This window comes from Varanus komodoensis, unplaced genomic scaffold (genome assembly GCF_004798865.1).
Source record: "Varanus komodoensis strain SLA01 unplaced genomic scaffold, ASM479886v1 scaffold13_3, whole genome shotgun sequence".
NCBI lineage: Eukaryota > Metazoa > Chordata > Lepidosauria > Squamata > Varanidae > Varanus > Varanus komodoensis.
Window position 1 is genome coordinate 12905687 of NW_025335409.1, and position 15553 is coordinate 12921239.

The 15553-nt window shown below is 39.1% G+C and overlaps 1 protein-coding gene across 1 annotated transcript in view; it reads right to left on the minus strand.

The window, feature by feature from the left end:
- The window catches only part of RELN (reelin), a 284110-nt gene that overhangs the window by 13979 nt on the left and 254578 nt on the right, over positions 1-15553 (minus strand). The window contains 15 exon segments of the mRNA XM_044423494.1: positions 495-692; positions 2287-2506; positions 3826-3983; positions 4393-4554; positions 6668-6741; positions 7213-7388; positions 8052-8085; positions 8087-8136; positions 8139-8294; positions 9291-9397; positions 11579-11754; positions 12095-12272; positions 13424-13638; positions 14657-14811; positions 15176-15432. Of these exon segments, the coding sequence (XP_044279429.1) occupies positions 495-692; positions 2287-2506; positions 3826-3983; positions 4393-4554; positions 6668-6741; positions 7213-7388; positions 8052-8085; positions 8087-8136; positions 8139-8294; positions 9291-9397; positions 11579-11754; positions 12095-12272; positions 13424-13638; positions 14657-14811; positions 15176-15432 (2316 nt within the window).

Below are 15553 nucleotides of genomic sequence, written 5' to 3' on the forward strand. Positions count from 1 at the left end.
CTAGTAATGGAAGCATTCTGGAAGCAAAAGGACAAAACTGAATCTGTTGTGCTTTGGGTACATTGTGAGAAGGCAAGACTGAGTGGAGCAGCTAATAATGCTAGGAAAAGTCCAAGACAGAAGAAAAGGAACACCAACTATGAGATGGTTCAGTTCTATAAAGGAAGGCACATAACTAAGATCAACATAATAGTATTATATACAAGCATTTATAAGTGATCTGTGGAATGAATTTAGACCATATATTTTCACTTAAATGGTATTAGCTTAGGAAATATATTACGACAATGCTTTTCTTTCTAAAATCAGCAAGTTTAAAGAAAATATTTAGTTATTTAATTGCAAATGTTGGTCTTTCAGTAATAGCAAATTCTGTTCCAAGGCAAGACCCATTTTAGTTGTGAGTCTTCCCTCTTTTACATAAAAATCAGTGGTTGGGTTCCTTTCATACAGACTTCTTGCTGTAATATTGTAGTGTAATGCTAGGGACTTACAGTGGTACATTGTAAGACACTCTTTGGGCTTGTATAAAGTCCTTTGGTTGATGCTGTGCAATGACTTGCCATGTAATTCCATTATTTACACTGTACTGGAGCAATACTGCTTTGTCTACGGTGTTAGGATCGCTCAAATTTGTGTTGCAACTGTCAGTCTGCGCAAGGCTTCCAATTTGTAAAACAAACATTATTTTGCTGGAAAAACACAGGTACACACACAAATGAGAAAAAGGAACATAAAGGAGAAGAAATACTTTAATACCCAATCTACAATACATGAGGTGCTAAATTATTTCCCAACCAGTTAATTTTTAAAGTATAATTATTTTAAAAGCAGACAAACACTTTTAGGTTCTTTGCAGTCTGAAAATCAGATAACCTTCTATTGATTGTGAAAAGTAACATTTTTCCCAACAATTATTTCCAAACCTTTTTCATAAACCTCTAGGCACAGTTATGTTCTAATGCAGTCTATTACCAGGGAGTAGCTGCTCGGTTCTTTAAGTCCCCAAACTCCCATTTTCTCGCCTGCCTTGCTTGTGATGGCTGGTGGGCAAGTGCTGTCTACTCAGGGCAAGGTGCGTTTGCAAGGTAGCCTACCACCCTCTTAGCAGCACTGAACAGAGAGCATCCTTATCCTCTGTTTCTCAGGTTACAAAGCACTTGGATATGCAAACTCAGGTGCCTTTCATCCTAATGCAATCAGGACAGCACCTTTCTGCTTATTAACTAATATTAGAGACTCATGAATATTTGTCTGATCTTTCAGCTAGCACTAAAACCCACCCATCCAGCATCACTGTCTATGCAGAATGTTGTTAGTCTGGAAGCAACCTCCACCCTTGCTTCAGTGGGCTGATATTGTGGGTCTATTCAAAGTCAATCCCTTTGTGCATTTAGTCTGTGTATGGATTGGAGAATGGAGCTGTTTTCATATTCCTTGGTACACCTAAAAAGGAGCATCTATACCAGTGATGGCGAACCTTTTAGAGACTGAGTGCCCAAACTGCAACCCAAAACCCACTTATTTATTGCAGAGTGCTAATGCTGCAATAAAACCTGAATACTGAGGTTTTAATTTAGAAAAAACAACTCATACATTACCATTTTTGTCTTAAAAGAAAAACACAATAACAGAGCTTTCAATGATACAAACATATATATATCTTTTGCAGCCCACTAACCAGCCATGTGAAAGCTCAGAGTCGCGGCCAATGAGTTGCGGCTCATCATGTCATTGACTGGCGCCGCTACTCCTTTCCAAGCATGCACATGGCTCGCATGTGCGCTGTTATCCGATGCTCGGCTGCTGGGGCGATGCTGGGGCGACTTGGCTCGCATGCCGACAGAGAGGGCTCTGCGTGCCTGCTGTGGCACACGTATCATAGGTTCGCCACCACTGATCTATACCAACACAGCTGTAAATATGTAGGTGCTTGGTAGGGTGAGGGCATAGACTGCATGCATGTATGTATGCAAGTGGCACTTTGCAAAGGCCTTGCTGAATGCATGGATGTTCAATCTGGAATTAGTGACACACTAAAAACACTGAGGGTGGGGCTACTGGGTATGGGCTAACAATTCTCTCCCTGCAGACCAAACACATTTAAGGAATAATTGAAAAGGACCCAGGGTAAAGAAGTAATTCCTGAAATTCTACTTCCTATGGTTATTACTATTCATACCATGATACCACTATCTTCTAGAACAGCATTACATTCAACAATGTACTGATTTTCTCACACTATTTTTAAAGATAGCCTTTCAAAGTCTTGATAACATAAATTACCTTGCTCGGGTCAAATCCAGTGGTTTAGTTACAGCTTGCCTTATCTGGCATCCATTGAAATACAGGGAATCTCCATGTGCATATGGTGCCAGTTGCCCACACCCATTTCCTATAACTCCACCCTGAATGGTTTCCCAGTTGATTTCAGTCACTCTTGCTGATTCAAAATTATCTTTAATATAACTGGGAAGGTCATGGCTGAACACAGAACAGTCATCACCTAAAAAGAATAAATAAAAATTACAACACTGACAAGCATCAAGGTACCGTAACTGAGAATTTATGTTCCTATTTTAATAAGAAGCTGTGCTTCAAATGAAATCCTTGAACTCGGGTGGAGGCAGCACAGACAGCTTGGGATTCTCTGATGAAATATTACATCAAGCCTGGTTTAAACTCTTCCTCTCCTGCCACTTCAGAACACCAAAAGCCACTTTTAAGACCTCAGTTATACGATCTAATTTATTATACAATGCTAATTTATTCTGAAATATGATATAATAAATGGGAAAAGATATTTTCCCAGCCTGTCCCTGTAGTTTTACTGCCATATAGGAAAGGAAAAGTGTTAAATTAAGCATATTTCTTTTTTATTCTGCAGATACACTTTGGAATTGTTTCCTCATTAAATCATATTTGTTTTGAGATTTTACTTTATTATTTTGTCTTTGTCAGCTAAATCTGATAATTCCAAAAGCATGACCCTTTCAATCATAGCAAAAAATATTATTTGTATTTTACTGGTTGTACTTTTTTGGGAATATGGATAAAATAATTTACCAATTTACCAAAGATGCCCATACACTATTTGCAACTATGCCCTGTAAATACATATAACATAATAATAACAGCATAGTTGTTTCTTAAAATTTCTACTGGTACTCAGAATGCATAATTATTACCACTTCTGATGAATTAGAAATATACTAATCTCACAGTATTTATGCAAGCATCAACAAAACAAAATACCATGTTTGCTTTCTTATTAAAATAGCATTTGGGGTATACAGTAGTTAAGAGGCAAATCACTCAGTCCTCACTAAGGGACTGATCACCATAATTAACTAATCAAATGGTAGTTCCCATTTAGACTCTTTTGGACTTGGATGGATTGTCACTAGACGGTTACACATTCGTGGGATTTGAATCTTATCAATTCAAAACTGAAAACAAAATGCTTCCACAAGGTCATCTGCCTTGTAGGCATACTATGATTTCCACAAGAAAACACGTATCACTTTTTGTGTTGGATTAAATTGGAGGATCCATATATTGCTCCATGTGAAATGCGCTTACTGGCAGGTGAAATATGGCCTCTATATTCATAATTACTAATTACCTAACATTCCAGATATCAACTGAACATTCTCATTATGAATTTGTCTAAGAATCTCAGCAGCTCTTCAATTACTGACTTCCTTTTAAGGAAATTTATGCTGGATTGCACACCCTTTGGGTTGAGTCAATTCGTTTATATGGGCTAAGTTTACATGGGGTAGGTTTAAATTGAAAACAAAAACAAAAAACGGAACATGAGACCTTGGTATCCTTCGTCACAAATGCAAATGGCTCCAGTAGTGCAGTATCCATGGCCGCTGCAGAGTTTGGGACAAGCTTCTCCGATGTAAACGTGATCTATAGCCCAGCTTTGTTTTTCTGGTTCTTCTCCTTTTTGAATCCACCGGAACTGAGTTGCACTACAAATAAAATTGTCCCCCAGCCCACACTGTCAGTTTGCCATGTAATATTTCACACATTTTCACACATGATATTGGCATACACTTTAGCTGTATTAGGTAGTCTGTTTTCAGGATATTACAGTTCTAATATTTTCTAGCCTCTATTTCAAGGAGTTGTATAATAACCAAGCATTAAAACCACACATTTTATTTTTCTCCATTACTTCAGAAGTAATGATGCATCATGTCTGTTGAAGCTCTTGGGGGGTAGATATTGCCTGGTAGGCACTATTTATTTTTACTGAAGGGGAAGATTTCCCAAATAATATTCATTTTAAATTGTTTCTTCTTTTGAGCCACCAACCAGTGCCAGCTAACCAGATGCAATTTTATAGCAACACAGTGAGATGCCCTTTCAGTAACCTACCTGGATGAGACATGATCTGGCAGCTGGATAGTGATTCTCTTCCAAGTGGAGCTATTGACAGAGTTATAGATGGTTGCCTCATGGAATTGAAATGGGGAGCAGCCAACACTATTAGAAGAGGATGGGAGACAGTGTGTCTGAACGAGCTGCCATGAATCTGACCTGAAGGAAGCAAAGGAAATAATGTTTTAGAGCAATGGAACACAATAATAAAAAGTACCCACTACAGGTCATGAAAATGTGTGTATTTTTAAAATATTATCTTGAATAATATTTTCCAAGTTATAAAGATTGAAGTCCTGTGTTTTTTGCTAAATTGCTTCACTAGTATTATCAGATAACCACAGAAATGTGATTAAATGCAATAGGGAAAAGATTTAAAATTCAATCAGTTTTAATTCACAGTGCTTGCCCTATAGGTAGATCATAATCTACAATGTATATAGGCCAGATTTAGGTAGTCGTTGTAGACCATAGACCGTTCTTTAACTTTCTGTAGTCATATGAGGAAGAAAAAAGCATACTCTAACACTGCAAAACTATTAAGGAAAGTATTGGTATTAATATCTACATCTGCAACCCTTTATATGCAAGAAAGCACTTAAGGGAATAAATCTGACGTCCCCTAGACATTGTCTGGGAGCTATAAATAGTTTGGATTCCCAGCTCTAACCTCAGAACTGAGAATTGGAGCAGCAATCCCACTTCCCTGCCTCCTTGCAGTCAGTATGGAACAAACTGTACCAGTTGCTCTTTGAAGTCAGGGAAGCAACCTTAGAGAGAGGTGAAAAAGGGTGAGGAGGAGGGTGGGGAGACTGGGACAGTCAGGATATGAGTGGTCAAAATGGTGCTCCAGCTTCCTTCTCTTCCCCTTTGAAGTGCCATTGCCAGATGGGCAAAAAGACCATCTGCCTCTGAATTCATGGGCTGACAGGCATTCTCATAGGCTTAGGGACTCAAAGTAGTGAACAAATAACTTAGCAGCAAAAGGTTTGGTTTTGCAAATTCATAGAAGTATAGAGGCTAACAAATGGCAGACATTGTCAGGATACTTGGAAACCTGCCATCTTTATTTAAGAATACAAGAAATTCATATATTCTGGGATGGAGTTTGTAAAGTTGGGTTTGTTAGAATCAACTCTAGTATAGTGGAAACCGTATTTGGAATATTTCTGCTTTAGAGCTCCATCATAGGGAGGAGGTCTGCCTCCCAGGTATTTGGAAATCCCATGCAGGATTTCCCCACTACTTCCAGTTTTTGTAAAACAATCATGAAGAAACAGAAGACAGGATACCCTACACAAAAAGAATCCCTCCTCTGACAATTTAACGCAGTAGACACCAAGGTTCAGTACCATTATAAAGGGGTGGTGGTGGTGTTTAGGGCTATCTTCTAAAGGTGACCACATTTGTCATTGGAAAGAATTGCAGCCTCAAGTTGTTAAATGTAAATCCAGCAGATGAGGCATAGCATACATTTATTTCAAAAAAAAGCAACACACCAACTGAATGGAATTAGACTAGTCCTGAGGATTTCCTGATCATTTAGACCCCTTTTCTCAATTTTCCTGGATCACCTTACAACCCCAATCAGATTTCAAATAAATATGTCTTTCAGGAGACCAGCTTTAGTTACTCATTTATTCATTTATATATTCAAAGACCATCAGCTATTGGGCAGTACGGAAATGAAATGAATAAATAAATATATAAGTAAATAAACTTATTCTTATATTTATGGCTGAATTGCCCTGTGGGTGAAGGACCTTACTGTTTTTGTGTAAATTATATAAATTTGTGTTCCTGTACTAAAAAACGTTCAGATCATCCAATGTGGCACAGCCTGTTAACCCTCTGAACTGGGAGGATTACAGGCATCCAAATGATGTGAGGAGTGTCAAGGCAAGGATTGCCTCAGTGCTCCTTCCACTCTCCAGAACACAGTCCACCAATTTAGCCAGTTTGGCGGGCTAAATGTTTTCTCTCTGTTGACATGAAGGAGGGTCTGAGGCACTGCTGGGATGCCTCAGAACACCCCTTCCCCCACATCACACTTGCAACAAGGCGCAGGAACTACCATGGCAAACATGCTGCAGCCGAGGCCAAGGGGAAAGCACTCTCAATTGGAGTCCCACCTCCAAACTCAAGCTGTGGGTCCATATTTTCCTACAGCCATCTATTGGCCCTAGAATTGCACCCTTAAAACACACAATTTAAAAACTCTAAGCTTTTAAACTTTAAATCTTCCATTATGGCCATAGATATTGCGACTTACCTAGCATCCTTGGTGTATTCTAGCATTACAGAATGGAGATCTCCACAAGATGTCGCTTCACAGCCAACCACAATCTGAAACAATGAAAATGGATTGCATTTTTTTTTCACCAGGTCTGACGTTATTTTTCTCTTCCTCTTGACTGGAATAACTTTTTCTTAGTGCCCATTCTGACAGACCATGAAGGTGTCCAACCAAATTGACATCCGAAAACTTTCTTCAGTTAATCAACACCATAGTGAGGGCAAAACTGCTATAATAACTTCCTGCTTGTGAAAATACATCACCACTCACATTAACAGAACACAGTTGGTCAGTTCTTTTCTCAAGCTATTCCTAAAGAATGGAAAAAACATGTATGTATTCATTTTAATCCAATGCTATTATTAGGTGCACTAATGTGACCCATAAAGTCCAATAAGCATATACAATAAATATTTGATGGAAATTGGAATTTGGCATCACACTTGGACCTGTCAGAATTTCATGACAAATCTGATTGAGTCAGCGCTTCATTCGATGAATGAAGACAAGGTTCTTCTTACCTTAAACTGTATCATATATCCTGGCTGTATAATGAGCTCCCGAGAGGACAGGATATTGTGTGTTTGATCTTTTTTCTTATTCGGCCAGTAGAGATGAAACGATGGGTTGCCACAGAATCCAGCAGTCCTAACTGCATTTGGATAGAAACTCCAATTTTCTTCATGGGAAATGCCTTCTATTGACATAAATTAGCCAAAATTAATGGAAAGGCTCTTACTGTACAGGTACATTCTGAACTCAGAAAGCATTTTTGGATATACATGGCATAACAAAAAGAGCAGACTGATGGGCAGATAAAGATGGACTTCGTAGCTACAGTGTACCTAAAGTTGTGGATGTGCTCTGTGTAAATGAAACCTCCCCCACCAGACCTCTGAGAAGGGTATATAATAGTGGGATTTCTCACCTCTTGCTGGACGCTCAAAAAGAAGTGGTATGAGATATTTATATTGCTTCTGACCTTCTCAGAAGAAATGAGAAATGGAAGAATGGTAGCATGCTAACCATTTGGGGACTGTTATGCATTTCTAGGCCCTATACATTGCCTAATCTTGCTGATTTGGGGGTTAATCACAGGACAAATCATATTGCACAAAAAATATTCCACTTAAAATTGTGGTGGGATCTAGCAAAGTTTTTATAATAATTTTCTAACATAGTTAATAATTCTAAAAAGTGTTTTATCACATATATGAGCAAAACAACAACAACAACCCAGAACCAATTTCTTTAAAAAGCTCTCTTTATGTAGTTTTAACTAAAAAAAATGCATTTGGGGCCTTTCTATCAATCAACATAACATGAGGTTCTAAAATATGGTTATTCATTTGATACTTACCATCATCAAATGTATCTACCAGCTGACCTGGATTGATTTCTGCCCCTCCAATCAATACATTATCCAGTGCCCACTGAGCACGATCAAAGCCCGAAACCACAATTCCATTATTAATCACAAATGGCTGCCACCATCGCAGGCGGGTTGTATTGGTCAGAGCATCTTCTGGAAGCAGTACGTAATCATGTCTGATAGAGATGTATTTTTGATAATCCATTTCATGGAGTAATGTCCAAGATATTCCTATAGGTTTCATGATAAAGCAAGAAGCTAATCAACTGCTGAGAGTCCATATTGAGTTGAACCTAGAAGAACTGCATTCATATAGCTGGTTCACTATAATTTGGTGACTGGCTTTAAGACAGTAAAACCTGTATCTGTTCTTTTATGAAATAAGAATAAAAATAATAGTCTAGTTCCCAAGAGCTGTTCTGAAATAAAGGTAGGTTTATATAGCATTTGCCTACCAATACTTTGGTACTGAACATTTGTGAAGGTGTGTTTTGTAGAACTTAGGGGTAATAATTGAGGATGCCTGTATACCACCATGACTTGTAATATCCTAATACCAAAACAGTAGGAATGCTTTATTTTAACCATTTATTAGTGTGGATAATCTTTGAAATGCTTTCTAAGCAATGAAAATAAAGGAGTTTTCAGCTGATGAGTAGAAAAATAAACATGACATTTTTATTATTCCATAAGAATAACACTTGTATAACAATGAGCAGCTCTTACTTATTTGAATAACTCTTATGAATAAGCAGTTAAAGAGTCTTTAATAAGAAATGTGAGTAGAAGGAAGAACATTGCATTCATTCTGGAATTCAGGAAAATATTGTTCAAGGACAGGAATAATGAAAATGTTACAACTGTATTTATCGAAACAGCATGGAGGACATCCAAAATATCTGGATAAGCTTAAGAATGTCAATCAAATGAGCTGCTCACACTTAGTTATGCCTACATATAGCAAAAATGTAAGCTTTTCTTTTTTCTGTTTGTGATACTAGTGCAAAAGGCAGTGAGGTGGAGGTGGCAATACCAAGTTGGTGCAATGGATTGGGGGCTCACTCTTGCAACCAGTGACTTGAAATAACAAAAACTTTCAAATAACTCCTTTTTTAAAGAAAGATTGAGCTGCTAAGAGCACAGCTCTTCCTTAGTATATTTTTTCTACTATTAGGGAGCTTAAATATAAACATGCACTTGTAGGAGGGCATTAAAATGGTCACTTGCCTCCATCTGTTGAATAATCAAGCAGAACTCCTTCTTTCCGACATGTCGGTCTGTGACATGTTGTCATGTTATTTTCACTCCCAATTCTTCCCCAATATTGTAAAAATCTGAAGGAGAAAGTATCAGTGGGATAATCATAAAAAAGCAGTAAATATTTCTCAACACAATAAAAATCAGCATAACTAAAACAAGCACTACTGATTATTTCACAATCAAGAACAGAACAAGAGTATAATACATATAGATGTATGAAATTAAGATGTACCAAGGCTTTACTGATCTCTGAAATTTTGCTGAAAATATGAGGTCTGCATTAGGAGAAAAGCTCTGTGCCTTGAAAAAGAATCATGAGATTCCCAGGTACCAAATACTTTGGAATAGAACGAGTGGACACTTGCCTCTTGCCAACAGGGCCAACTCAAGATATTTTGCTCACATGGGGCAGACTAGAAAATCTTGTCCAACCTCTCGCCCTATTTCTCATAGTAACTTTGGGGCAGTCACTACCTCTCAAGCTAAATGATCTTGTACTGGTGCTGTAAGTTAAAAATGGTGGTGGGAAGAATCCCACACACTATGATTATTTCCTGGAAGACAGAATATATTATTTATTTATTAGATTTATATCCTGCTTTTTCCTTATAACAAACTCAAAGTGTCTTGCATCATTCTCCTCAATCTTATCCTCACAACAACAACTCTGTGAGGCAGGATGGGCTGAGAGTCTGTGACCAGCCCAAAGTCACCCAGTTGGCTCCATGGCTGAGTGGGGACTAGAACTCAGGTTGCCTGAGCCCCAGACTCATGCTCTTAACCACTACAGCACACTATTGCAATATAATTGTAGGAAAATAAAAAACATGAAATAGATCTACTTGAAAAATAGAAACAGTTCAAAGTAACCTACGTAAAGTGGTTAGCTGTACATTGCCTAGTAACTTAGTATGTGCATGTGTGCCCTCTTGGAGATGTAACCTTGGAGAGGAGGCTAAGCTCCTAAAATGCACACTGACAGAATTTGAGCATGCCGTCCTCGTGGTTCTCATTTCCTCCTTGTCCCACCCATTTGTTTCCATATTGTGCATGATCATAAAGTCATGATTAAAGTAGATGGATATGGAAGCTGATGCTGCAGTCCTAAACACACCTACAGGGGACCTGACATGTGGCAACTCCTTGTTCTTGCTGGAATGGTTAGACATTCTTGGTTGGTGGCCACCTGGCACGCCATGTGGGCAGACAGGCAGACATCTCTGCCACCACCAATAGCTGTGCCAGCCAATAACCCTTCCTAATGAAGAACAAGGGGATTCAGGTTGCACAGATCAACAGTGGAATGTGTGGTTCTCCTGTCACATTGCTGCTTCCTCCACCACTGTCACGGTGCAGCTGCAGTGAGAGCAGCCAGGCACTTTGCATAGCACTCGATGGCAGAGGCCTGTTTGGCTCTTCTTTTTCCCTCTCTGGCATGTGTATGCAATGTGTGTGCATGTGTGGGGTCTGCTTGCTTTTCTTCTTGCCCCCATAGTAGGATGGCAGCAACCACAGTGGTTTACACAATGTTTCTAACACAAAACACTGGGTTACCAGTGGCCCAGATGTTCTGAAATTCATAGCTACTTCCTTAAACAATCCTTGACATGATGTTAGGAAACACACTATGGGACATCTTGCCCACGTTACGGCCTCATACACAGGCTTCAAGCTGGTTGCTTTAAGCAAATGTCAAGTTTTTACATAATTCAAATTGTAATTGTGAAATGTGCTGGAACTAAAAGCTGGTTTCTAAAAGGTCAATGCCATTTGCAGCAGTCTTCCCATCTGTGAAACCAGATAAGCCCTAACTGCTTATTTATCTTCATGTACATCAGCAACTGTATCAAGCCTTTCAAAGCATTCCTCATTTTCCTTGCTCATCTTACAGAGCATATTTCCTAGGCTGAACTGCATTAAAAAACTCAAGACTGCTGATTTCAATAAAGGTGAGCAAAATGCATGCAACTCTTGTGTATGAACAGCTCAGAATATGCATTATGTCTTGTTAAGCTATGACATTGTGAATGAAAACGATTTGCAGCTCTTTTCACACCCACCAGTGTGTTGATCTTGTCAGCTGGGAGAGTAAGTTTTGCCCACCTGATTCAGAAAGGGAGGCTTATGGGTAAAAAAATATATATACAGTAATTGTGTTCTATTACTCATCTAGATAGCTGCTCTGTGATCATTTAAAGGTAACCTTTACTGCAATATATTAGCTCCATCCAGTTCTACTGAGTAGCTTGACGTACTTTGCACCCCGCAAATCCAAGTCTTGAGTGACAGCCTGTCTCACAGTTGTGCCTCCAAAATAAAGAGCAGTGTCTTCTGCTAGAATCCCACATTCCATGCAAGCCGTGCCTCCTTCCAGAGACATCCATAAATCTGGTCTAATTTCTTCATTGTCAAAGCGCTCCTTCAGGAAAGTCTGTTAAAGGATTGTAATATTAGAGAATCTAGTCATTAACTCAGAGCCTTTCCCACCTTCTTTCAGCAGGTAACTTAGGAAAAAATGGGTGTGGGGGTTTTTAGTATGCCAAGGGTTATTTTATATGTGAAGTTGATTTTGTTGGAATAACAAAATCATAGTTGTTTAATCAGAGGTGAAAAATAAGATAAACAGGAATTATTAAAAAAATATTTTCAGTATTTGCGTGTCTTGCTTAAGTCTTATATAGAGATATATCTACTTTTTAAAACACTACCATAACCATTTATGGATTATACATATTCTTCAGTATTGTCTGCACCAAGCATATTTATATTACCTTCAAACTCTGAGTCAAGTAGCAGTTTGGACCAGAGAATCCTGGATCACAGATGCATTGTTCTTTCAGACAGTCTCCATGGCCTCTACAATTGTCCATACAACCAGGTCCAAGATAGAAATTGTCAATGGCCCATTGCATATCAGAGTACTTCTGATAGAATCTAAAGCGTACTGGGCTGAATTAATATATAAAGAGAAACAGAGAAAATAAACAGAAATCATTATACAAATAACATGCATGTATAAGTTTATGACCATAGGACATGTCAGGCAACAGAAGATTGGGAGATTGATCCAGGACTGGAAGATGCCTCCACCTCATTTTGGGGGATCTTCCCTTCCCACAGTTCTACAGCTCACCCCATTCAGCAGGGTCTACAACCCTCTTTATATCATTTTCAGTGGGAGGGCTGCCAGAGAAGAAAGGGCAGGGAAAGTTCCATGCACCTAAATAATGGATCCAACTCATGATAACGTAAAAGAAGTTTATTTTTAAAAAATTGGGATGGGTTCACTTTCCAAGAAAGAGGCTTTCTCCACCTAAACATTAAGAACAACTTTCTGTATGCCTTGATGGCAAATAATGACAACAAAGTCAATCAGGGATACATGACTGAATCCTATTGATTCCAAAATGAATGGAAGTCTGTGGGTTATATTTAATGCTACCTAGAACAAAAAATGTCAAGAACTGGCATTGTTCCATTAATAGTTGTACAATGGCTAACAGAACACAACTACAGCAAGCAACATCTGGCCTACTGAAGCCTCAATGAGTTGTGCAACACCTCATTCATGCAATGACTTACAGAACAGCTTGCAGTGCCTTGTGCAACTAGCTTGCACAATAGCGTACACTAGCAGAATAAAGGCACTGGAGTCGAGCCTTGCACAAAGGTGAAAAAGAGCTTTCTTCAAGTAACAGAAGCACATGCAGAATAACACCACTGGATACTACCCTGTGGGCCTAATTTAACTAAATATAGCCCTATAATAAGTCAGACAGCAAACCTTCTGAGAGCATGCCTATACGTCAATCATGCTCCAGACAGCGTTCTTGTGTGCTTGAAATTGATACACTGACACCCACAGTCTTTATATAAATCATACCGCTCCTTGTGATTACTTCTGCTACTCCAAATGAATTAGCAGCATCAGCATGCAATTCACAGCACTGTGGCACAACAGAGGCATCAAGCCCAAAGGCTAAGCAATATCTCTTTTCTGGGGTACTTCACTCCAACTTTTATTTTAATGGTACTCTCATTGCAGGGAAGGCTTGTGTAGATACCTATAGTTTAAGGAATAGATTTCATTTCATACTTACTTTCCTACTAAGCTTTCAGGGAGAGGGTAAATTATTCTTTTCCATCCTTTTGTTGGAAAGAAAACAGATGGTTGAGACACAGTCCCTGAACATTTGGGGTCGGCAGGTAAGCACTGAGGAATTAGATAGCTCCAACTCACTCCAAAGTCAGTCGAATACTGTATATGAACTTGATTTTGGGCAATTTTTTCTGAGGTTTTACATCCAATGGAAATCTAATATGTGTAAAAAGGAGATACTTTTGTTTAGTTGTTCTGACGATTTATTTCCCCAGCAAGAAAAATAACTATAGATTTTGATGTACATGCATAAGACAATATTATCTGTTAGTCCAATAATCTAAGACAACAGAGGCTGGCCCCTGGTTTTTATTACATGTCAAATGAAGGACAAAAAGAGAAACCTTGATCTTCTGGCTTAAAAGTTGTATCCAGTTATCAGGCTGCCCTTCATGCTAGTCTCATTAAATTATACAACAGCCTCACATAGCACTTAGGATACAGTGTTCCTCATATTTCCAAGGCTGATATGGATGGATCTACAACTGACCTTTTCTAGTTCACATCAGAGAAACTCTAGAGGATCAGTTTCTTTGAGGGCAGACAACAGCGCCTCCATTTTGTCAGTGCTTTACCAATAGAGGAGCTGAACACCAAAGGTACGTTATGTCAGTAACTCTTTTTTTAAGGGTTGCTTTTAAGGGAAAATAGTTGCAGAGCTCAAGTCTGGACTGGTGTTCCATGTCAGTGTAAACTACCCAGACTAGATCCAGCTATTCTGAGCCACTATGGTATGGTGGTTAAGAGTGCTAGTCTGGAGACCTGGGAGATCTGGGTTCTAGTCCCCACTTGACAATGAGTTATGCTGGGTGACTTTGAGCCACTCGCACTTTCAGCCTAGCCTACCTCACAGGGTTGTTGTGAGGATAAAGTGGAGCTAGGTAAGCTGCCTGGGGTTCCTCACAAGAGGGAGAAAGGCAAGATATAACTCGATGATGATGTTGGGCAGTACAGAAATGAAATAAAGATCTTAAAATAAACAGATAATATCCCCCTTTCTGTTGCTTTGTCTTAAAGATGGCGTTTACTGCAAGCATATCTGGGGCTAAATAGCAATCAAAGGAGGGGTTGATTTCAGAGAGAAACTGCTGTGCGGTCAGATGAGGGGCCCATTTTCAACCAAATTGCTTCACCTGTATATAAAAAGTGGCTGATTTAAGCACAACGTTCTTACCTTGAACTGCATAATCCAGTTCTCTGTAGGCGTCAGATCATGGGTGATGGCAGAAACCTCCCTGCCATCATGGCTACCACACATCATGACACCATCAGGAGAGTCACAAAACCTTTCAATTGAGCAGTCATCATGGAACAGCCAATGCTCATTCACTTAACAAAATATTAAGAAAATATACAATATCTTAATACAATAAAATTTTATCATTACCATTACTGAAATTATTATTAACCTACTAAAGCAAGAATTCATCTCACACATTAAAAAAAGTTTAACAAATAATATCAGTTACTCCTGGTTCTAGAATTACCGAGCATTTTTGATGGAGGTGGCGTGAGAGTGGGGCAGCATCCCTGTGCCTTTGGAGAACATTCAGCAGGTGAAGCTTTTTCTATCACCATGTCACTATATTGCAAAAAGCTTTGCCTGACTAATTTTGGCTTGTCACACACCTGATAATGACACAGAAACCATTTAGAGACATCAGCACTGACTCTAAGCCATTGGAGCTCTTACCCGTTGTCCGGTCTTCCATGAACATATCAAAAGCAATCCTGCCTGTAGGCCCGGCATCTGCTGGAGTGCGCTCGTGCTGTGGAAGTGGAGCACTGCTAAAAGTATCCAACATCACTGTCCTCTGGTCAGCAGACCCTGATATCAGCACATTATCAATAGCCCAGTCACTCTGATCCAAACCGTCATGCTTGGGCTGCCACCACCGGAAACGGGTCCCCACTTCTTTGGCATCAGGAGGAAGAAGAATGTTCACAAAGCTGAAAAGGCAGCAGTTAGAGACGATATGAGCTGTACTGTCTTCAGGGATGAAGTAGTTTGGGAATGAACACTTTGGTGGTCCTATAATTGACATGGGATTGTTTTCTTTGGTCTGCGCCA